We start from the raw sequence: 24,662 nt of genomic DNA on the forward strand, positions 1-24,662 counted from the left end.
CGACCAGTGTGCTAGATACCTTTTGGTGCACAACAGAGTAACCTTTCTAGTTCCATGTCAGCATAAATAAGTGAAAGAAAACATAGGAATCACATTTCACCTTTATATTGTACTGACTCTATCGCTATCACACTTGTCGTGTCACACTTAAGAGAGATAATAGTGTTTAACAATTTATTTTGGCACTAATGATGCCAGCTAGAGCTTTGATTATCAAACACAGTTATATTAGCTTCTCCCACCAGTCCCTAAAAAGGGAAATCTTGTCCCTGGCAAAGTCATTCAACAGACTCAAAATGCCACCTCAGTTTAATATGCTCATGAAGTCTTAACATATCGCAGCTCATGTGTATGAGGCTCGAACAAAACTTGTATTCCTCTTCCTCCCACATTCCATAGCATTTTTATATTAGTTCATTTACAAAGCACAACAAAGGTTCTGGCTTTGGTTATCCTGGTTGATAGTCTGCTTTTTTTCCTAAACCAAAACCAAGTTTTGTAGACTCCTTATAAAACCACAGAATTAATCTTTGAAATCTAAGTAAAGGGGAGAACACTGCAATAGTGTCAGAATTTAACATTTTCTACAATTTTCTGATGACTAACTTCTAAGAGTCAGCAACCCAGTAATACTTTGAGTAAACTGAAAAACACCATCCTGCCATAATTCACTGCATATTTTTTTATATACAAGATTGCATAAAACTTTGATTTATATAAATAATTATATATATATATATGCGTAAATAGCATGTGGAGATCTCTTAGTTAATGCCCTAATTCATAGTGTCATTGGTGCCTTTCACTCAAACTTATTCTATATAAAGTTTTATTTCATTATTAGTCTTCTCTTCCCAGTCAACACAGTCAGAAGAAAGAATCTGCAGATGCAATTCCCAAAAGAAGTGCGTTCACTAACTACAAAGGTGAAGAATATTGTTGTTATCAAGATATATTTCTCCTTTTCTTCCCTCTTTCCATAGTTAGGATCACAGTTCCTATCACCATAACTGTTTGTTTCTAAACAAATACCACAAGTTACAGCCCATAAAGTTGAGAACCACTGTTTTGAAAGTGTAAGGAAGAAATCTTTACTTTTAGAAAATTGTATTACTTTTTGTATGAAACTAGTTAAAGAAATTTTAGAGAACTGCAATAATCTCTGCTGAAATTGTGCTACTTAATTAAAAAAATCTACAGAATCTACAGTTACATGATTTTATATTTCATATTGCTATTTCTTTAGTGTTTGGGGAGCAGCAGGACCCAAAATTTCTGACCAGTTTCGACTGCAAAAAACAAATCTAAATCTCTGTGACTGAGTCAAGAAAACTTCAAAACCAAAATTAACCAAAGCAAATTCAACCACACTTGTAGCTAAACCAGAGCCAAACTAAAAATGTATTTGTTCAATTTCTGTTCCTTTAACCATGTAAAAACTTCTAGCTTCAATCTAACTGTAGATGGACATCTAGTGGTATAATATAATTGATTCTTTTTTTCAAGTAGTTTCATATATTCAAAGTCCTATTTATACAAGGTATTTCTAGCATATGAAAAATTAAAATACTATATACAAACTTTAAGGCTTTATTTTCAGCTGTGCTTTACCTGCCTTCTTAATTTCATACCATTAAGCAGCATCAGAAGCAATCAGGGGTCTGGATTCATATTCAGAAGTCCTCAATCAAGGAAAATTTAATTTTCTAGCAAAGAGTTCCACATACTCTACACGTAAGGGTTCACCCCTGAAAATACAATACTTAGGTACCCTACATAACAATAAATTGGTGGTACTTCACAGAAAAATGAGCCAAGATCAGTTAGTCTGTTCAAGAAAACATTTTACGCACTAGAGAATATACACAGACTCCAATCATCTGTTAACACAGATTTGCTCTGGAACAGCCCAACCAAAGTAGACCCACAAATATAGATACAAGGAGTTTCTCCTACGTAGCTGAAAAATATAGGCAGCATTTCTCTAAAGTTTTGCAGAATCCATTTAACAATTGTGCGTACACGTCCAACAAGTTATTGATGAAACAGGTATTGATTTTCAGTGATGTTCTGAACAAATAGCAGTCACTGTTTAGTAACACACTTTACCTTCCTTAGCTTCTTGTCACTTCAGTGCATGCTCTAAGGTCTGTCTCAGTCTTTAAAATATTAACCATCATATGTCTAAAATAATTTTACCTGGCACTTACTGTACTGAATCAAAAGGGAAAACACAAAGATAGAACTTTTTAATGTAGAATAAAAAGATTAGTCAACATACTTAAATGACTGAAATAATAAAAATTACATGAAGGGAGGGAGGCCAATACAGTGATTAGTTTTATTATTTATTTTACAGTAGTGACAACTATCATATTTTGCTCTACTTGGAACTAAAAATAGAAAGAGATTACCTATAGTCTGACTCAACATGAAATAATACAGACCATGGAAGCAATGAGATAACACTGTCCTGGCTAAGCAATAGGGTCAGAATATGAACAACATTTCATGTAGAAGTTTTGGTAAGCAACTTGTAAAAGGATAATCTCTTACGTCCTTCATAAGAAAGTGAAAATTTGGAAGGCAGTTCAGTAAAGGGACACTTAGAGATTCCCACACAGTGCCCTTCTCTAGCAAGTAGAGGAAAATGAAATCATTGGTAAAATGCATGGGATGCCAGTTCTTAAAGTGTTAAAGGGGAGGCCTCTACGAAACTTAAATACAGCATATCCAACTTCTGTTTTCGAACAAAGTGGTCAACTACTGTAAAAACTCAGAAGTTACCTAGAAATGGCAAGAAATAATAGGGAGAAGAGGTATGACAGTGCTGCATTAGAGTATGAAATTTGGCAGAAACTAACCCCCCTTGCATTCCAGCTAGTCCTCAGAGATCAGAGGGGCTGGGTGCAGCTAGGCTGAATTTCTGATTATAACCAATGTAGCACTATAAGTCTAATCATGTTCGATAAGAACTTTCCCAATCACAAAGTCACAACCGGTGTGGTTTATTGAAGCAAGAGAAATAAAGATTTGGAATAGCCATTGATAAATATACTTCCTGCATTAGCGCTAAATATATTAAGGCTAGCCAATGATTATTAAGCTAAGTTAACAGTTCAAACCAAACTAACAAATTCAGCTTTTCACTAAGCTTAACTTCACTGTTAATTAGCTTGGTTTCACCCAGGTGTGCTCTGACACAGTCAGAGATGCAAATACCAAAGAGTCTTTCCTACTTGTTCGTGAACTGTGATCATATTTTCATCCTCTACATGAAGGATTCCAGATATCAATTTTATTCTTTTGGATAAATGGAAGTGGGACTGTAGTCAAATATAATTGGTAAAATGTTGTCATCATAGACGAAGGGGTAGCCTCTTTCTCATTTTCGTATTGATGGGTGTATTTTTTCACGTGTAAAGGAAGGACAATGACAGTTTTGGTTACCTTCGGTCAAGCTGAGCTATAGGACTTAGAGTTGAATCAAAGGCAGAATAGAACCATGACACTTCAGTATCACTTCCTACTCCACACAGCTGAGGCAGCCGTAAAGGCTGTCTGATGTCCACCTGATAGTCTAATCCCATCAGCATGTTAAAACTGCACCTCACTATCTCCTCAAAGGACCAGATTTATACTTCTAACAAATACTCTGGTTTGTGAAAGCCTACTACAGAAAGTTGTGCAGGGATCTCTCCTGTGTATGTAGTAAACAGCCTGTGAAATTAAATGCTGCCAAATCACAGGGGGGAAACAGCACATTAGGTACATAATGGCAGATGCTAAACTGTCTATCCTTTCCCAGGAAAGCTGAGTCATTCTGGAGGGTGCTCAGAACTTCAGTAAATGCTCAGCAGTGGTTAAAAAGGCGAATACAAGTGTTAGGAAAAATTATGAAACAGAAGAAAGCAGTACACTGGATAAAAAATTAATGATACAACTGTAATACTGCACACCATTCTGGTCGCTCCATATAGAAGAAAACATAGAGGAGATTGAAAAGAGATTAAATGAATGATGAAAGAAGGAACGGAAGAGATAGCAAAGAACACAAAATTATGGGCAAAATAAAAGATGTGTGAGATGTTATCATAATTTTTTATAAGCAGGGGAGATAAAAAATTACACTGAGAAAAGGGATGGGGTTGGTTTAATGTTTTGGGGCTTTTTTAAAGGTGACTTCAACCCAGGCTACAGGAAGCTGAGACAAAATACTATAAATTTGACCTATTCTTGTACTCTTTCAACAAGCATCAACTACACTCCAGTTAGAGGAATACAGGACTGGAGTGACTCCTGTTCTGACTCAGTATTGGCACGAGAGTGAAAGTAACCATTGAGGAATTCACAGAATAGATTATATCAAAGTTTTGGATCTTTGTTTTTTTTAATGCCTGGGAAAAAAAACATTAAAAGCATTAAAAAACCATTAAAAAGCATTAAAAGCTTTGGCTGTAGTCAAATGAAAATAGGTATGGCCATAAGCAAAATTTAGGTACAAAGCATCATCAACATGCAAATGTCTACCCCTACACCATATTTGGGAAAATGAGGAGAGGAAGAAGGAGAGAAGCAAGAATCAAAATCAGGAGGCAGGAAGAGGAGCTGGGAGATGGCAAGTTATAGCATTAAAGGAGACAAAAGGAAAAGAGGGATGAAAATGTCTCAAAGAGGAACGACAAATGAGAATGAGCTGATTCTGTCTCGTTAGTAGTAAAGGAGTATGACACAGAAACAGAGACCTGAATTTCTTCATCTGATATTGCCTCTGCAAAAAGGCAGGAGCTGGAGGGAATTAGATTAAGACAACATATAGAGCTATGATCTTCTCAGAGAATATCGACTGCAAAAGGCAGGCAAGGGAGATAAGAAAGCAAGCATTACATGAGGTTAAGAAGGAAGGCACATAAGGTGAAAACAATGCCTTGCAATAAGCTGTATTTTCAGGCAGAAATAAATGCCCACAGAATCACGGAATTGCCCAAGTTAGAAGGGACCTTGAAAGATTCCCTGGTCCAACCTTCTGTGGGAAAAAGAGATTATCTAGCACCTTGTCTAAGCACTCTTGAAAACCTCCAGCAATGGGAATTCTACCATGTCCTGGGGAGGTTCTTTCAATGAACAGTTGATCTTACTATCAACACTTTTTTTCTTATGTCAAGATGAAACCTCTGCTGTAAAACTTGTTCCCATTTGCCCTTGCCTTTGCCATCTGGCTCCTTGTGGAAGGACCCCAGTCCTCAAGTATCCCACCCCAGAGATTAAGGAGAAATTCTGAAAGCATAAACAAAAAGCTGAACTGGTTACACACTGAAAGTGCTCTCTTTAAGGCTAGAAAACCCAGCTTCAGGAGCTAACCATGAGTACCTCCATCAAAAAGTGAATGAAAAAAAAACCACTCTGTTTTTAAAACACCGCAGAGGCACCCTTGGGCTGTGCCTGCTCCCCTTGCCCATGGCTGACAACCATGGGAGAGGTGGGATGGGGAGCAATTTAGGGAAGTGATTTTTCCCCTGCATTTGGCACCAGTGAGGCCACACCTAAAGTACTGTGTTCAGTTCCAGGCCCCTCAATTCAGGAAGCACATTGAGGTGTTGGGGTGAGTCTGGAGAAGGGCAATGAAGCAGGTGAAGTGTCTGGAGCACAAGTCTATGAGGAGCTGCTGAGGGAGCTGGGCTTGTTTATTCCAGAGAAAAGAAGACTCAGGGGTGACCTTATTGCTCTCTAGAACAACCTGAAAGGAGGTTGTAGTCAGGTGGGAGTCAGCCTCTTCTCCCAAGTAACAAGAGGGCATAGTCTTAAGCTGCACCAGGGGAGGTTTAGATTGGACATAAGGAAGAATTTATTCACAGAAAGGTTGGTTAGACACTGGAATGGTCTGCCCAGGGAGGTGGTGGAGTCACCGTCCTTAGAGGTGTTTAAAGAAAGACTGGATATGGCACTTAGTGCCACGGTCTAGTTGACATGGTGGTGTTCGGTCATAGGTCGGACTCGATGATCTCAGAGGTCTTTTCCAACCTAATTGATTCTGTGATTATGTGAGTCATAGAATCATAGAGTGAGTCAGCCGGCTTGGAAAGGACCTCTGAGATCATCAAGTCCACCCCTTGATCCATTACCGCCGTGGTTACTAGACCACGGCACTACGCGCTACATCGTCAGGCGCTCGCCCCTCACGCACCTCCGGCCCTCCCTCACCGACTCCCTCCCGCCCCCCACGGCACCCGCGAGCCCCACCCAGCCCCGCGCGCCGGAGCACGCGCAGTGCAGCCCCGGGCGGGCGGCCGCTGCCAGGGTGGGTGGGCGTGGCCGGGGCGGTGGGCGTGGCCAAAGCAGCTGTCAGAGCGGCTGGGCGTGGCCAGATGCGCGGGGGGGCGTAACCAGACATGGGGGCGTGTCCTGCGGGCGCGGCGGGGTCAGGGGGGCGGGGGAAGCGGCCGGGCGGGCGGGGAGCTGCCGGCGGGGACGGGGTGGGCTTGGAGGGGCGCTGCTGCCGCTGCCGCCGGTGGTGGCACCGGGAGGGCACCGGCCATGGACGCCACCACGCTGGAGCTGGACGCGGTGAAGTTCGCGCAGCTGGCGGTGCAGCGGGACCAGAGCGGGCGCTACCAGGAAGCGGTCTTCTACTACAAGGTACGGCGGGTGGGGGCCGCTTCCCTCGGGGCGCCGGTGTCCCCGTCCCCTCACCGCGCTGATGCTCCGGAGCTACCGGAGGGTTCGCACTTCCCCCCAGCCAGCGGAGGGCCGGGGCAGGGAGGGAGGGGCGGCCGGCGCGGCCCGGCGCGGCCCGGCCCGGTCCTGCCGGCGGGGAGGGCGCGCTGGGTCAGCCCGGGGTGTGTGCCCGGGGACGGCCCGCTCGGCCCGGGGAAGGCGAGGCCGTGCCCGCGGGGAGGAGAGCGGAAGGCCGGCCGTGCGCCTCCAAAGTTTGTCCGTCAGTCTCCGAAGGAGCCGCGTCCCTCAGGGCGGGTTGCGAAATGCCTTTTCCCTGCGTCTGGTTTTTAGGTGGGAAGGAGCGCTGCCCCTGCGCTGCTGTTTAGGGGTGGCACCGCAGGTGCTGTGCTGGATAAGTGGGTGCCGGCGCTTCTTCCAGCTACTGGAAGCACAGCCCCCTCGGTGCTTCTCGGAAGCTTCGTCGTAACCTAAAAACGTCTCTGCCTCGCTACTTCTACGCTCTCGTTCCTGGCCTCTCCCCCACCCCCGCCAGGCCGGAAAGGCTGATCAGTTTTATGCTGGAGATGTAGCGCTGGGCATTTTGGAGAACCACAGGTCGGCAATGCTGCTGCTCTTGAGTGTGCAGCTGGAAACAACTCTATTGTACAATTGGTCACCAAAAAAAAAAAAAAGTCTGTGGTGAAATACGAGATACTCAGCAGTAAGACAGCTTCAGATCATAAGCTGTCAGTGATGTGTTTTTAACCACGTATGAATATTCTTTCCATTAGGGACCAGATTTTATTATTTAAGTACAGCTTCAGGTTGGTGTAGCCAAGGGTGTAATGAGGTTGATTCAGTGTCTTGCTCAATATCTATAGACTTACTACTGGTATTTAGTAAATCTTGTGCAACTATTACGTATTTTTCACCTGTGTAAGTTGTCTCATTTTGTTGGGTTTATGTTTTACATAGTTACATTGAAGTTCCATATCCCACTGGCTTTACTTCTCACCTGCGAGGAGGGATTTTTTTTGTAAGGCCATGTTTATCGTTGTCACATTAATCATTCCGCAAATTCCATTATTCTGCCAAAGTAATTCTTTTCCATTAACTTGCTAAAGGCTTGGTAGCTGGCCTTTTGCTTCATGAGTGTTAGGTGTCTATGAAATATTTAAAAAGCGTAGTATTATTATTATGGTGGCCTGTGCGTGTAAGTGTGAAGGGATAGGAAGGGAGGCATCTTTTTTTTTTAGCCTGGTTGTTAATGTAGTGTGAGTTAAGTTTATATATGTAAAGCATATGTATGCAAAAGTTATAGTTACCCATAATAACTCTGATAAACTCTGTACTTACCAGCAGCAGTGTGTGTACATGGTCTGATATCCATGCACAGTATTGCTTCAGTACCCTATATTTCTGCATATATCTGAAAGAAATTATTCACTGCTCTACATAATAAAAACATCTCTTTGTGCAAGTAATCACCCTCGTACGCTTTTGAACAGTGTGTGGAAAATCTTTTTCAGTTGCTGCATATGGGTAGTGTTCTTGCTAAGTGCAAAAACGCGTTCCTGGCAATCTTGGTGCACTTGAAGCTTACACATGACAAGGAGTGTAACCTGGGTAGTGTTTTCTGGCGTGCAAAAGCTGTGCCAGAGAGCAGCACAGTCACAGATTTGACCCTGTTAAAGCTTTGAATCACAACTGCAGGTAAGGTTTCTGCTGTTCAGACAGGTGCCTCTTGGCAATCCAACACTAGATATTGATGCTTGTGTCAGATTGTATGCAAAGGTGTTGGTGTTCAATCCTATTGCGATCAGGAGCGAGAGCAAACTCAGCAGATACTATTAAAGCAGAATTCTTTATGTATATTTCAGCTGAGATAGGTTTGGCTTTCTGGATATTGCCTGAAGAATCATTGCCATATTAGATTAAACAAAAGTAGTTAGAAAATATCATCTAGTATTTTGGGGCCCTTCATGCTTTTCTTTTTGGACAATGCAAGTCAGCTCTGGCCCATCACTAACTTTCTTATCAACTGATTTAAGCAGTTCAGAGCCCACTGGTGCAACTACTTAGCATGTGGGAAAGCCTAGATGTTGAACTGGCTTCTGCGAGAAAGTGACCTTAAGGATGAAACATGGAAAATGCTACAGTTGTTGTCCATAAGACAACAGCGAAACAGACCAGTCTGAATGGAATTTCTATGGCTTGCAAGTGCTGTTCACTTCCTGCTGCCACTTAACTTTGATAGATCCCTAGAGGAGGGCTGCGTGTGAACCAGCCTAGGGCAGCTTGCTAATGGTGCTCTGCAGAAATGTCAAGATCATTTTTGGATACCCAATGACCTCAGCAAAGCTGCTAAAGGCTGTTGCTAAGTTTGAGTGTTGACCAGCAGTTAGCATCTTGCAGACTGACAATGAGTAGTTAGCTTAGTGTGGCTGTGGCACACTACTCATGACAAAGAACAATAATGATAGTGAAGAGATGATAAATGCTAACTCTGAATTGCATGTCCATCTGGTCACTGGAAACGGCTGGCGGGCTGGCTCTGCAGGTCAACTTCTTTAGTCCTTTGGAGGCTTAATTTATGAAAGACTGTTTTCATTATGTTTACCTCTTAAAACCAGGCAAAACAGTTGTTCCTGAAGGTACAGAAGCAACATCAGTTATACGTTGATTCTGCAGCACTGGTTTGAAAATCCACATTTGTTCTTGGCATCGTATGTAGACAACACGCCTTTATGATAGAGCACCTGATTTGTCAGTCTGTACTTGTCGTATGTCACAGACAAATATATTTATCCTTTGAGCAGGTAGCTGTAGTGTATTTTTTCCCCCTCCAAAGAATAGTTGTGTGCTAGACCTTAATGGTAGTTAATTGCTACATATAAATGGAACTTCAATTTACCTTTCTGTGGCTGTGGACGTTTTATGTGATGTAATATGGAGATGGATGCCAACAGGGAGTATGTGGTACTTGGTTCTGTGACGCTTCTTAGTGAAAATTCATCCTGATAACAAGTACAGGCTATGTCAGGATCAGTTTTAAGCTTGGGCAAACTGGGCAGATGAGTAGGGGAGCAAACTGCAAAGCTTGACAGAAACAATGGCCATAAAGCACACGAGGGGCTTGTTGGCCATGGTTCTGTGCTTGCCCTGTGCAGAGCAGCCTCTCTGAGCACTATCTTTGTGAAGCAGCTCTCTAGTTACTATTTTGCTTTCTCCGGTACCAGCCTGCCTGCTATACGACCACCTCCTCTCCTCTTGTGCTGCAGAGAAGTTGAGCACTGCCACAAGAATGTTGTGGATTTTTTCCCCATGCCAATAATGAGGACAAAATAAGGTTTTTGTCCTCATTTTTGTGGGTGACAAGCGTGGATTCCCCATGTGGTTCTGAGACTGTGTCAGGTCTGGCTATTTATTGCAGCCCTGCCAAACCTTACATGTTTTTCATAAATTTAGTGAATGGATAGACAGCTTATGCAACTGAAGGTGTTTTTTCTTAATAGATTTGTGCAGTATGGGACAAGCCTTAATGTGGGTAGCATACTGTGCTTCTGAGCTGGAGGCCTATGCTCCCTTCTGGAAGTAGACTTGCATCCAGTATTTTTGTGTACGTGCAAATATTTGAAAAAACAAGTTTGAGAAGGTAGGAAACCTCAAATTTATAGACTTTCCACATTTGATAGCTTTATCTGAGTAATACTAAAAATCCCCCAAAATTCTTTGCATCTGATTTTGAAAAACTTTTATCATTATTATCAGATTAAATGCAAATAACTTGAGTAACTAATTTTTTTCCTAATCTTAAATCCACGGCTTTAAAACCAAACTGGTTTCAATGCATGCTTGGGAAGTTTTACTTAAAATCTCCTAATTTCATACGATACTTTACAGACAGGCCTAAAATCTTGTCTTACAGAACTTCTAAATATTTTTATAGTCTTATAGGTTTTTCCAGATGTGAGAAATTGAACGTGATCTAATTTATAACTTGAAACTTTTTCTTTCCAGCAGAATTTCTCTTCAGCCACTGAGTCTTTTTGTAGATGTGAGGCTTTGCTTTCATGCAACTCAAGGCTGTTGTAGGCCCTCTGTTTATGGAAAGTAATTTTCTAGGCAGCAAACATTAACTTTGTCTCAAATTCTTCTGTCTGCAGGAAGCCGCACAAGCCTTGATTTATGCTGGGATGGCTGGGTCAAACTTGGAAAATATTCAAGAAAAAATAAATGAGTACTTGGAGAGAGTTCAAGCTCTCCATTCAGCAGGTGGGTAAGGAGCTTTCCACTCAATTAATTTAAGCAGAGGTTTAATTAGGAAGTTGTTTGCTGCCGTGAAATACATATCAATGGTGTTTGCTCTGTTTTTCATTATTCTAATTTTCTTGTCCTTTGTGAAGAACCACAAATAAGCGTATCAGTGCTTTGAATTCTGATACATCAGAAATTAAGTGGAGACTGAACTACCTAAGGACTTGGGCGTGGGTATTCTTTGCTTTTAAATATTCTGAGGAATCTCATCTGCAGAGAAAACATGAGAAAGTAATTAAATATAGTGATAAAAATTGATTAGGAACAAATCAAAACACGCATCTGAGGTTAGCTGCATGATGGATTTGAAGCAAGTGGGTTTTGATATTTATATATAATTACTAATGTTGGGAGGGCAGAGGAGCTCTTTGCTCTCATAAGAGTTTCCTTGTTTGATCTGATTTCAATGTTTCTGCTTAGACTAAATCCTTAAATTTTTGCACACCTGCAATTCTCAATTAGAATCATAGAATCACTTGGCCAGAAAGGGACTTTAGAAAGCCTATGTCCAGCTGAAAGCAGGGTAGACATTGATTTTTGGACCAAGTTGCTTAGGTTCAGTCAGGTCCTAAAAACACCTAAGGACAGAAATTTCCTGGTGCCCCTGAGCCCCCGTTCCAGGGTGCAATTGTATTTCTAGTGATTATTTTTTTATATATATCTAGTTGTATTCTTCCCTGTTTCAATCCATAGCCACTGACTCTCATTCCCTTTCTTCACACTGCAGTGAAGAAAATGGATTCAGGCTCTTTCTTGACAACTTCGCAACTAATGGCAGGTTGCTATTAGGTCCCCCCAAAGCCGTCTCTCCTCCTGGCTGGACAAGCTCTGCTTCCTCAGCTTTTCTAAAGGCAAAGTCCTCCAGCCTCAACCTCACTGGGGACCCAAGGTGGGATGCAGCATTCCAGACAGTCTGCTGAGTGCTGAGTAGAGGGTGCCAATTGTTTCCCCACCCCCAAATCTCCTGGCTGTGCTCCTGATGATGCAGCCCGGGGTGCTGTTAGCCTTCATTGCTGCTGGTTCATCCACCTGTCCCCCAGACCCTCCTTCATGGGCCTATACCCTGCAGGGTGTTAGTCTGTCCCAAGCACAGGGCATAGCATTTGTCCTGAGGTTCTTGGCAGCCTGTTACTTTAGCTTGTCTGTATCCATTTGAACAGCTGTGTTCATTCACACAGCTGTGTGCTTGAATGAATTCGTTTGGTGGAGTCTGCAACCTTGGTGAAGGTGCACTCTGCCTTCTCCTTCAGGTCATTAATAAAGGTATTAAATGAAATGGACACCTAAGGAACTCGTATATTTTGTTAGGTGATGTGTTTTCACAAATGATGCAATATTTGACATAAACATACTTGTTCTCAGTGTAGTATGAAAGAGATTTTATTTACATTATTTGACATCTGAAATATCCTGAGAGCGTATCTCTGCTTCAGGGAAGGGGTGGTCCTTGCCTAGATGTTTTTAGCGAAGTCTAGAAAGATTAGTTTCCAGACAAGAAATAGTTATTACTCATCTGATTAGGGTTGCTAGTGTTTCCATACCATGTTAAGGATGTTTTTACATGTCTGCTGCTGAAGAAGGCTAAATACTTTCTTTTTCGTTTAGTTCAGTCACAGAAAACAGACCCTCTGAAGTCAAAACAACAGTTGGACTTGGAGCGTGCTCACTTCCTAGTTACACAGGCTTTTGATGAAGATGATAAAGGCAATGCAGAAGAAGCTATAGAGTTGTACACAGAAGCCGTGGAACTCTGTTTGAAAACAGTATGTTAAGCTACAGGTTAACTTGGTGGAATTATGTGATGGTAAGAAATTCTTCAACTTACACAAGTGACTGACTCTTAAAGGCTGGCTTGAAAATGGAGTACCTGTATTTCTAAAAGCTACTTTTTAATCTTTTTTTTCCCCACTGTTTTTTTTTAGCATTTCTTCCAGCCTGTGTTGTGTTGCTATACAACACTGTAAATTTTTGGGGTCTTGTGATTTCTGTGTGTTTTTTTTTTTCTGAACTGGATCATACTAAAAACTGGAAATATTCTGGAACGTTTTTCATGTTAATTTTTGCCCTGGAGCAAATACAGTGCTAAACCAAATTAAAAACTGTTAAAACTGAAGATGACTTGCTAATGTGTCAGCTGTATTACTTTCTGACTACATTAAAGGAAGTCATTTAAGTGAAATTTTTGTGTGTGACACTTTCTGAAGATGTAATAGTCTACTGATGCCAAAACTAGTAAAAATAGTACTTGATTGCTCAACATTAAAGCTGTTATGAGTGAATTCAATTCACACTGAAATTAATAAGGACAAATTGGCCATTATGTAAATGATGAAGAATATAATTACAGGTACTGCTTTTTTCCCCTAAGTCCAGTTGCCTTAACTAACTCATTATAAGAAGAGCTCACCATCATAATGTAACTCCACCAAGTCTGTTTTTCTTTTTCCCTTCTTTTCCCTTTTTATAATGTAAAAATATATGTGGGTTGTTGAGAGTGGTATGTTACTGTTGCTACATGCTAGAGTAAGTTCTTTTCTCTGAATTCTGTAAACAGGTTATACCTAGGCTAAAAACCCCTGGTGATGCAGTGTAACCAGATCAAGAGTTAGTAGAACTGCTCTAGTTTTTTGACTTGAGCTGTCGGAGCAGAACATTTTCAGTCTATTACATAACATCTGCTGCAGCAGTGTACTGTTTTTCCTCTGCTGTGTTCCTCCTTCTGTTGTGTCAGTGCATGAAACTATTACTGAAGTTAGTCTGAAAGTACATATTTTGTACATGTATTTTTCATGTCTGAAAGAATATATTTTTATTAATAACTGCATATATATATGCATATATAACATCGGGTACTTCATGAGGTACAAGATACTGCTGAACTTTCTTTTAATCTTGACTAGCATATTATTTTGTTGACATGATGGTAAGCTTTGTTCCTTGGGGTGACCCAAAAGTACCACCTTCTTCCCAGGATGAAAGAAGATTGAAGGAACTCTGCTATCTTGAAGCTTTACTTCTATTTTTCTCCTTAGAATATGCAGGTGGAGAAATTTGTTTCTTCCTTACCCTTAAAGTACTAATAGAGCAGCCATTCCTCCTCTTCTGTGGCTGATTCCTAGATGACTGTGCTGGTGTTCCATCTCCATTGCTTACCTTCATACATCTTTCAGAATCTTTTCCAACCAGGAACTCCAGTGTGTAATTTATTTGCAAATGAAGTTAGTAGCTTGTAGAGGGTGTTTCTCGTTTTGTTTCCTGGGGTGAAAGTAGCTTGCTTTTTGTATCCTCAGTTGACCTGGCTGACCTGGTCAAGCTACAAAGCTAGAACCTGAAACCTGTCACACTTGTGGGTGTCACAGGAGAAGCCACATGTCATGTTGTGCCTCTTGCAGATTGTTTAGCAGCAGAAGCCATGCTTCACCTGTAAGGAAAAGGAAAGTGTAAACTGTCATAGCTGACCTCCCAACTGGGAACAGAAGTTAGCACTCTTGATACCTGTTTCGTTGCCCTGTCATAGTTTATTTTATGCCTTTGATTGCAAGTTAAAAATGTTGTTCTTGCACATCTGTCTTGTTAGTTTGTATTTTATGAAAATAAGCATTCAAAAATGTATTTTTTTTCCTAAGTTATCCTGATTATTTTTTACTCATTTGGGGAAAAGAATGAGAACACATCCAAGCTCAGTAGCGTATGTTACATTTGGTTTTGTGTTTTTTCTGCCCATAGTGTTTTAATACAGTTAATTCTTCTGGCAAATTTTTTTCTGTATGTTATGTTTCCCATGCTGAAAAATTTTAAACATCACTTCCATTTTATGAACATTTCACTAGAACAGCAAAATGATATTTACGTACTTCATATGGTTTTTATGATGAGATTAAAAAAACAAGAACAGCAAAAACCCTACAAGCCCCACATATTTGCCCATTTAAAAATAGAATTGGAAAAAATAGCTAGTTACTCTTCAGTGTAATCTAGAGTTATGACAAACTGCGCTTTTAAAACATGCTGGGTTTCTTTCAATGTGTAGCTTTGTTTTTTCTTGCTTTTATTTTGTACTTCAGGCTACTGAAACTTCAGAAGCAGGCCTCCAGTCCAAACTGAAACAGCTGGCTCGACAAGCGCTGGATAGGTGAGTACTGCTGATGTTAGTAAATATACTTGCTGTCAGGTCTAAGTGCACCCTCTGAGTTGTGTCCTCAGTCTTGCATGTCTATATGGTTTCTGGGTAGACCAAACTCCCATAGACTTCTCCTTGGAGCTAGCTGCCAGCTGCTACACTGCTGAATGTAGCAGCTGTTGTGCCAACCCTCTGGGAATCTTGCAGAATTAGGAAAGGGCTGTGTATATGCTCGAACAAATGCACTACTTCAGTATTCAGAGGTATATATCAGAGCTTCTATAAAAATGCTGAATTGAAGCCAGCATGAAGTTAAGGTGTCACTGTCCCTGTCCCTTCATAAGGAAGACAGATGGGAACTGGGAAACACTTATCTTGATAATAGCAATCTAATTGCATGGTATATGTGTAATAAAGTGTCTGTCTGAAACAATTTGCACAAGTATAAGTTCAAGATACCTCTTCTAAAATCAGCTGTTTGATGGTGAATCATGGGCTATGTCGGGCAAAGTTTCAGTATGAAAGCTGGTTTTTAGCACTGCTTGGTCTGTGATCAGAAAGAAATCAGTATTTTGCATGTGTGACCATCCACCAGCTTAATGCAGCAATAACAAAATATGGCTCCTGAATACACAGTCTTCAAGCAGTTGAAATGCTCGGTTGTGAGAATGCCTGTGGGTTTTTACTGCTGTTGTAGCTGCTAGACAAAATAAGTCTGGAAGGTATGAGAGGGTGCAAATCAGTTTTCTCTCTCTGTGTTTCGGTGATCTTGTTTTGAGATTCCAGATAATGAACACTTACACAAATTCTCCTATTAGCGTAATTTAGAGGCAATAAAAATCTAATGAGTTCTGCCAAAAGTAGCTTATGTGAGTTGGAAATGCTATCTTTTAATTGATTCAAGAACAGGAAAGAAAAGTACCAGCATCAGAAATAGATTTTGGGGTTTTTTTAGGGAAAGTGGTGAACAAATTGGGCATTTGTTCTTTCCATGTAATATATGTGGGAACATGAACCAAGAAAATGAGTAATTGAACCATAACTATGTTTTTATCATTGTTGTAAGTAAAATGCATTTTTATTTGCTTTAGAGCAGAGGCACTGAAGGAATCTATGTCAAAGTCATCTCAGAAAGAAAAGTCAACTGCAGCTAAACCAAATCAGCCAGTGAGAACGTTCTTCCCATTGGGACCTGATTTTTCTTTAAATGATAAACCACAGACAATCAGAGCAGTACAAGCTAGTGAACCTCAAGGTCAGAGATACACTGCAGAGGAGATTGAAGTGCTCAGGTAAGTTGAAGATTTTCCAAAATGAGTTCATGAGAGATCTGGCTCTGAGAAGCCAAAGTACAGAGGTGTTTTCATAGATTAAGCAACTGCAGTGGAAATTGAGGTTGCATAATATTTTGTAGGACTGTGGCTTCTGTTGCATCCAGTTCCTTTTGCTTAAATTTTTGTTATAGGTGGAATAAGCTACAAATAATCCATAAAACCTTTAGCCTAAATTTTGAATTTTTAAAACTATCAAATACATCGATTTCAAGTGGCAGTTGTCTAGTTTTCAGAAGCACTGATTTGTTAGCTTTTAAAAACTGATTTTGTTGCTATTACCTTTTGGAACTTAGTCTTTGAAAGATGATAGATAGGTTTGTAACTATATTTTTTTTTTGTTATGACTTTCAGGAAGACTTCAAAAATTAATGGCATTGAATATGTACCTTTCATGAGTGTCGATCTGAGGGAACGTTTTGCTTTCCCTATGCCTTTTTCGTAAGTATGGTTCAATTTCTGAACTTCACTTTTGTTTTTATTTTCAGAACTTTCCCATATTTGGTATTTCTGTGTTTTCTCTTTAGGAGATTAAAATTGGTAAGGTAGGGTTTTAATCATAATTCAGGCAGAGATACTTAAATACTACCACTTCCTTCTTCCATTCTGAACTTAAGACTTCATTGTAGGCTGACCTTGCTGTATAGTGCTTTTACAGTTGTCCCTTCAGACCTATAAGGACAACATTATATTTGACTTCTTGGAATATTGGGCTGGGCTGGCAACTTGGTCCCATTATCTGATTCTGCTCTACAGGGAGTTTAGCTCCCTTTGCATCAGTTACCTGTAAACTGAGGGTGGCAGCCGCTTCCTCTGTAAAGGACTATTCCGAGGAAGAGTGATATGTAACTGCTAGACCTTCATTCATGAGCAATAATAATATATCAAGATTGCATAGCCATAACAGACAAAGACACTTGGGGTTGGTTTTTTATTTTGGTTCATTTTTTTTCCCAATTTTTTGCTAAAGGCGTATCAATCAAACAAGCCTCAATTTTCAAAACTAAAGAAAGTTTTTATTATTAGGTTCATCATATTCAAATAAAGTGCAGAATTTGAGTTTCTACTGGTGTAGGTGGCTTTTTGGAATTCTCTTCTCTTCAATCTTTTATGAAGGAAACTCCTGGGTTTTATTTCATATTTTTATTCTTTTTTCCTCTAAAAATCACACACTTAGAAGTGATGTTCTTTGAAATTGTTTTACAGCTTTTTAATTGTTCTATACATATTTTGCACAATCTATCAGACGTACATAGGATTGGTCAAACCATGAAAAGCTTTTCCAAACTGCTACTGATTTATTTCTACTTTTTTTTCTCTTTTAAATCTAGTGATAAATGCGGGAAGTTACCATTATCCCCCAAACAGAAAGCAATGTTTGCCAAATGGGTGCGACCAGATGACATAACAAATAACCCTACCATGATCTACACTGTATCAAGTTTCAGCATAAAGCAGGTAAATTGTTCCTAAAGAGAAATGTGTGCTGCTCCCAGGGAACTTTCTTGTTCAAAAAGGAATCCCCAAATGTGAGAGTTCATTCCTTGGCCCTCATGAGATTAAATAAATAAATAAATTCCATAAGTTTTCTGTCCACAAGAATAAACAGGTGTTAACAGTGACAGTGACAATTAGAATTTGAATTCCAGCTGAAAATCCTGTTTTCTAGAGATAGTGGTAAGGGTAGTATGAAAAAGGCAAGGTGTACTCTGCAGCAAATTGCTCACTTCATTTAGTGCATGGGAAAAATAATGAACAAGATCTTTAAATTTTTATTTGATGGGAAGCAGTGGCCCATTGAGAACGGGGACATATCCTAGTGTCAAGTTGCAGATGGTCCAAACTATTCTGGAATCTGTAATAGATTATGCCCTTGGATATGGTATTTGGGAGGAAGGAGTAAGTGTGAATGCATGCTGAGGTATCTGTGCTTGCCTCTGATTGTCATTAGTAATTCTGACTTTGGTTTGCTTTGTAGGGGACTCGTGTTGAACAAGCATACACTTCCTGCCTTTTTAGTAGTGACTTTGTTTCTCTTGGTTTAAAGCTTTCCTTTTTGAAGGCAATTACTAACTGATGGTTTTCCTTCCCTCCATACACTGCATTCATCTTTCAGTATTTGAGTTATTAGTAAATGACCTCACTGGTTTTCTTTTCTTTGTAGACAATAGTGTCAGATTGCTCTTTTGTGGCATCACTGGCTATCAGTGCAGCATATGAAAGAAGATATAACAAAAAATTGATCACGAGGTAAGTAGCTGTTGCTTTCTAAGGTCTTTCTGGACTTAATACTGCCAAGCTTTTGCAAGATGTTCCATGACACTTGTACACAGTAAAAACTAGCATTTGTTTCACCTTCATCTCCCTTGGACTTGTGGTTTCAGCACTTCTAAGAGGAGAGCCAACTGTATACAGATACATATACAGACATTGGTGTTTAACTTAGATCTGCTTCAAGGAGTAATGAATAGTTTGGAAGGGGTTTTTATTTGTTTGGGATTTTTTTAATAGAAATTTTACTTACAATGCTTTATAGTTTCATTGCAACTCATTGTAGAATTAATGTTAGCAAAACTGTCTGAGTTCCACTCATTGGGCATCCCATGATAAATTTGCCATGAGTTTTGTGGACTTTGATGGGAGCCCCTTGCCAGACCAGTGTGTGAATGTTTTTGGATTGCTTCATTTTAACCTATTCTCATTAGAACTGAACTTGTGTTCTTTTCAAGAACAGTGAGTTCTGCACTGCCTTCTTCTTCAAATGTTTAACTTATAAATACAGTACTTCCCTGAATGACATTAGAGATATGTAAATACCATTTGTTTAATAATAAGATAATTTTGTTTGCCTTGCTTCTGTTTGAGAAACAATTAGGTTACTTATGTTCTTTTTGCTACTATATTAAGCAGAAAGCTGCAGGAAAAGCAAGGCCTGAAAAATAAAACCTATTTCCACATTATTATTTTTTACTTTAAATTTGAGTTGCTCTTTCATTAAAAATTCTATATTGATGTTAAGTATAAATTCCAGAAACAAACTGTGTTAATCCCACTCTTATTGTTATCAGCCAAGTAATTTGTCACAACTTCCTCTTTTTCTTTTTTTTTCTATTAACAGTATAATTTACCCTCAGAATAAGAAAGGGGAGCCAGAGTATAATCCATGTGGTAAATACATGGTGAAGCTTCATATCAATGGTGTACCTAGAAAGGTAAATGGTTTTGGGGAGACTTAGTGCTATTACTGTTTAAGTCATATATTTTAAAGGCTTGGTCTGCTTCACTGTGAAGTGCTTGCATAGCAAAAAAATCCTTATATCACTTAAAAGAATTATGAAAACCAAACAGGAGCAAAACTACATATCCCATATTTATGAATTGGATGTGCACTTTTCCACCCCATCTTAGAAAGGAAGTTACAGAATTTAAAAGTACAGAGGGGGACATCCAGGCAGAGTATAGATATGGAATGACCATAGAGGAGTAACTTGACTGCAGATTTTTAGTATGGAGAGGAGATGCCTGAACACAGAAGTTTTTAAACTGACAAAAAACTTAATTTTCTTTTCAGCACAATAAATAAGGACATAAAATAATGTATTTCTCCGTATAATACTTAATAGTAGCACTGATTATTGCAGATCATATTGTCTGATGAATGTTTAGGGGAGTTCAGAAGTAGAGTGAGCATATTCATGGGGGGTGGGGGAGTAAGGCAAAACTCATCAAAAGCTCTTAATTGCTAAGATATAACCTCTGGGTCAGGAAGTCCTCAAGCTGCAAAATTCTGGAATCTGAATGTTTCAAGAAAGTATCATTTATGTGTTTGCCTTGCTCTTATTACCCCTTCCAAAATACCTCTTAATGGCTTCCTTTTGTTATGATGAATGGCCATTTGCTCTTCTATGAAAAGAATTATTCATTTTTGCACAAACAGGATTTGACCAGAAAATGTGCTGTGTTGGTAGCCTGTATGTAATGGACTAATGCCAACAGAAAACTGAAAATCTATTCAGGGAAACTGTCTCATACCACTACAAGTATGCAGGAACAATCTGTGATAATGAGGAATATATGCTACCCAATACAAGGAAGAAATGTTAATACTGTAACAGTTGCTGCTATGAGTTGTTTTCCCTCTTAGAGGGAAGAAACTTAAATCTGGAAGTAGAGGCTATGAAAGTGATATGACACAGTTTGTTTCCTTATAGACAAATAAATGTTTATTTTTCTGCTGGCTACCAAGCACAGTCCATGCTCTTGATTCCTAATTAGTTGAGGAATGTTGTTTGGCTTTTCTTTACTTTTTTATGCTTGTTATTACACTGAACGTTTCTGCACGTACCTTTTGCAATAGATATTAAACACTTTATAAGACTGTACTGTCGTCATTCCTATTTTACATATGGGAAAGAGAGGCAGCTGTTCACTGGACACTAAGTTGGGCCAGTGCAAGTCAGAGGTGGCAACAGAATTCCTTTTTCACTTGGGCAAACCACTGCAGAATTGATAGAGGCGTTAACATGAGAGAATAATGGTCAGGTCTGGTTGTATCTGAGAAGCTGTGTATTAATGAGGGGTTTGGTTTATTTCCTAAGCACTTTCAAATTATTTTATTAGGTTTATGATGATTTTTCATTCATTTCAAACAGGTAATCATAGATGACCAGTTACCTGTTGATCATAGTGGGGAACTTCTCTGCTCTTATTCTAATAATAAGAATGAATTATGGGTGTCACTAATAGAAAAGGCTTACATGAAGGTCATGGGAGGATATGATTTTCCTGGATCAAATTCTGTAAGTATGAGATTATTTCTTAGAGGAAGAAATTCCACAGAGATAATATTGGGTCAAATAATTTCCTTCTAGTGTAATCAAAGTGAATTGCTTGGGGAGACAAGTATTGGGTTTGCCATTTTCTTAATTTTTTTTTTGTTTCTTTCTTTCAAATATTCTTAGCTGTACTTAAGGAAATTATTCTATCAAAGTAGAATGAGCAAGATATCTTGATGGTCCGAGTTAATTGACACTTGTGGGTGGGAAGTACATGTGTTTTATATAAAGCCTAGATGAAAGTGTTGGGTGAAGTCATAAAATTTCTTTGCCCATATCAATACTGTTGATTTTGGTTTCTAACTCAATAAGGCAGTTCTCCCTCATTAGGTAATGGAGTCAGCTAGGAAAGGGCTAGTCATTCAGTACATGTATGGAGGGAGCAGATCTGTGCAAGTTTGTTTATCAGATTGTTCCACTCACCTACATAAATATGTATCGGGTTCCTATAATGTGGTTACTAAAGAAACAGTCATTGATTGTACTGCAGCTAAACTGGCATGCAAATTATTCTTTCAAAGAGGGATAGTTTACTGAAATGAGTATCCCTTATAATCTTAATTTGTTACTTAGGAAGCCCTTCTGATTTCACTTTAAAATTCTTTAAAATTTTAATAGTATATTTTTTCATTTCATGGTGCTGTTCACATTCTAGTTAATCACATTCTTGGAGGGTATACTAGGTAATCATCATCCCTTGAAAAATTATTATGGAACAAATGTGGCTTTGTGTAAGGGGTAAATGTAGCACACATTTTTATCTGTGCATATGTCAGTGTCAAGCTGCTTTGTTTTGAAGGACAGAAGCTGGTGAGAATAGATGTGTTTTATTCTCATTGTTGTTCTCTAACTTGCTATCTGGAAAAATAGCTTGACTTGTGACATTTAATCTCCACCCTTCCCACCCCCTCTGGTTTCTGCTATATTCTAGCTTCCTTGTGTAATCAGGGTTACTTACTGGCTGTCTTGTACTTGTAATTCCTCAAGTTCCCACCCAGCAGTGCTGGTTATTGACACTTCAAGCATTTAGAGTGTCTGCTTTTGCTTTGAGGAGTAAAAAGCAAAAGAAAAGGAATAAGCAATGTTTCAAGGAGTTGGGAGATTAAAGCATCTTTTTATGGAAATACATGTCAGTGTCAGCTTTACCAAAAAGAATAAAAAAACCAAACCCTGAGCCTTAAAGTAAAACTTAAATTATTTAGAATGCATATATACTGCTTTTGAGACCGTACTTTAAGAGTTTGTGAATCAATGAAATAAATAGAACACGTCACGCAAATGAGTGTGACTGATGATTCTCTTATGCTTCTGTTACTCTGAAATTTCCAGCTTTTTGGGGGGGTGGATTTTTTGGGGGTTTTGTTGGTTTTTTTGGGTTTTTTTGGGTTGGTTTTTTGGGAGTTTTGTTTGTTTCTGTTGTTTTTCATTTTGTTTTTGTGAAACGATGTGGAAATGTTGTCCTTACCTAATCAAAGAATTTTTTGTTAGTCTTTATCTTGAGCCTTTTAGGTCTAGAGTTGTACTGTAACGTGTGTATACTTGATTTCTTTCAAGGCATTTTTATAAGATGTCATATGCTGATGGATCTGTTCTGATTTCTTTTGAATATTTGCTTTTCAGAATATTGATCTCCATGCACTGACTGGTTGGATACCTGAAAGAATTGCTATGCACTCTGACAATCAAGCTTTCAATAAAGACAGTACTTTCAGAATGCTTTATCAGAGGTAGATGTTTTTTCTTTCCTAAGTAATTAAAATGCTTGCTGTGTAGTAGGTGCATTACCACTGTAAAACCAGTACAGTCATCACAGATCCTTTGATAGCATTTTGGTATTGCTACAGATTGTGCTTTATAAAATCCCTATGTACTTTCTGGAAGAAGAAAAATTGAGGTATTGGTGGCTTTGATAAAACAGAAGAGTAAAATATTGTGGAATTTTGATTCTTTACATATGAAGAAAAATAATAGTAGCCCTTTTCTTGATGAAGAAAATAGAACACAGAGTCAGAGAAGAGCAGCTTGGAACTAACATAAGTTAAGTGTTTAAAAGTTGTTCTCACACAGCTCCCCAGAACTTATGCACTTCTCTGCTGTCCTTAGCAAGCAGATATAATATAGTATTTCTAATCATATCACAAGATTATGCCCCATTAGTAAGTGTCCTGGAGTAGCAGCAAAAATCTACCATAACAGCCATATTTGTCTTCAGACATACCATAACAGTTGGATTTGATGGTCTTAAAGGTCCAAACTAAATGATTCTATTATTCTACTTGTGGTGAAAGGCATAGCTGCAATTTATAAATGCCAGCAATCAAATACTTGGATTTCTTTCAAAATGGTTTTGTGCAACCAGTTTCTTATGTATATCAGTGCAGTAGAGAGGTGTTATTCTGATGACTGAAACATCTGCATTCACGATAGAAGAGCATGACTCTTTTGACAGTGCTTTTTCAGTTGGTTAGGAGCTTTTTAGATGTCTGTCAACAATTCTTCAGATATTCCAGCACTGTAATTTGGAGGTGTGACTGCAGTTAGAATGGTATCTAGCCATTACTATTGCTTACCTGTGCTAGACTGAAAATGTTTTGATCCATAGCCCAGTGACCCTGTACACTGTCTGGGGACACTGAGTCTGTACTTGAATTCTAGCATGGACTGCAAAACATGCTAGTGTGTTTTCAGAGTAATAATTGTTGCAAAATTAACAATTGCTATTCATAACACAAAACTTGAGTGTAAACACCTGCAAAAGTACAGAAGCACGAACTTCTCATTCTTCAGGTTTTGGAAAGCACCTTCAGAATCCTGGGGGTGTGACAGCGTTATTAATTTACTACATGCAGTGCTTGGCTAAGTGTTGATGAAACCACGTTTGTGCTCAGCTGAAGATCTGTGAAGAGTATCTTTAAAAAGTGACACAGGTCGAACTTCAGGTTGATAAATGCTGAATTATGTTTATGAAAATATGAAGTTACATTAAAAAAATAATATTTCACTTAAAGTGTATACTTAATTCTGAAAGAAAAATAGTTCCACTTTCTTAAGCTTTTTTAGGAGTGATTTCTGCTGACCACAAACCAAAGGCATGCTAATGGACAGTCTAAAAACGTACTATAACAGGCTCTGGCAAACATTAGTTTGCAACTTGCAAGGTTTTAATTAAGGTATTTTTCATCTCTTTTTGAACAGATTTCACAAGGGAGATGTCCTTATTACCACAGCAACAGGGGTGATGTCTGAAGAGGAAGGAGAAAAATGGGGTTTAGTTCCAACCCATGCATATGCAGTCTTGGACATAAGAGAATATAAGGTAGCAAATAAAACTGAATGTGTTTTCAGATGCCTGTTTGAAAACTCCAGTGGGTTTCTAGGTTTACCTTAGGTGGGTAGCTACTGATT

The 24,662-nt window shown here is 39.1% G+C and overlaps 1 protein-coding gene across 4 annotated transcripts in view; it reads left to right on the plus strand.

The window, feature by feature from the left end:
- Nucleotides 1-6,442: 6,442 nt before the first annotated feature.
- The window catches only part of CAPN7 (calpain 7), a 34,100-nt gene continuing 15,880 nt past the window's right edge, over nt 6,443-24,662 (plus strand). Inside the window, exons 1-12 of one of the 4 annotated variants that reach the window (XM_051788976.1) lie at nt 6,443-6,636; nt 10,821-10,929; nt 12,577-12,734; nt 15,036-15,103; nt 16,183-16,383; nt 16,777-16,863; nt 17,754-17,880; nt 18,587-18,672; nt 19,541-19,634; nt 21,075-21,221; nt 22,878-22,984; nt 24,453-24,573. In XM_051788976.1, coding sequence (XP_051644936.1) covers nt 6,535-6,636; nt 10,821-10,929; nt 12,577-12,734; nt 15,036-15,103; nt 16,183-16,383; nt 16,777-16,863; nt 17,754-17,880; nt 18,587-18,672; nt 19,541-19,634; nt 21,075-21,221; nt 22,878-22,984; nt 24,453-24,573 — 1,407 coding nt within the window. In that variant the 5' untranslated portion in view covers nt 6,443-6,534. Of the gene's footprint in view, nt 6,637-10,820; nt 10,930-12,576; nt 12,776-15,035; nt 15,104-16,182; nt 16,384-16,776; nt 16,864-17,753; nt 17,881-18,586; nt 18,673-19,540; nt 19,635-21,074; nt 21,222-22,877; nt 22,985-24,452; nt 24,574-24,662 lie in introns of those variants that run through there. The other 3 variants (XM_051788978.1, XR_007904755.1, XM_051788977.1) reach the window with 3 other exon arrangements.

The sequence above is a fragment of the Manacus candei genome, unplaced genomic scaffold (genome assembly GCF_025592945.1).
Source record: "Manacus candei isolate 608988 ecotype Guabito, Panama unplaced genomic scaffold, ASM2559294v1 h1tg000026l, whole genome shotgun sequence".
Taxonomy (NCBI): Eukaryota; Metazoa; Chordata; class Aves; order Passeriformes; family Pipridae; genus Manacus; species Manacus candei.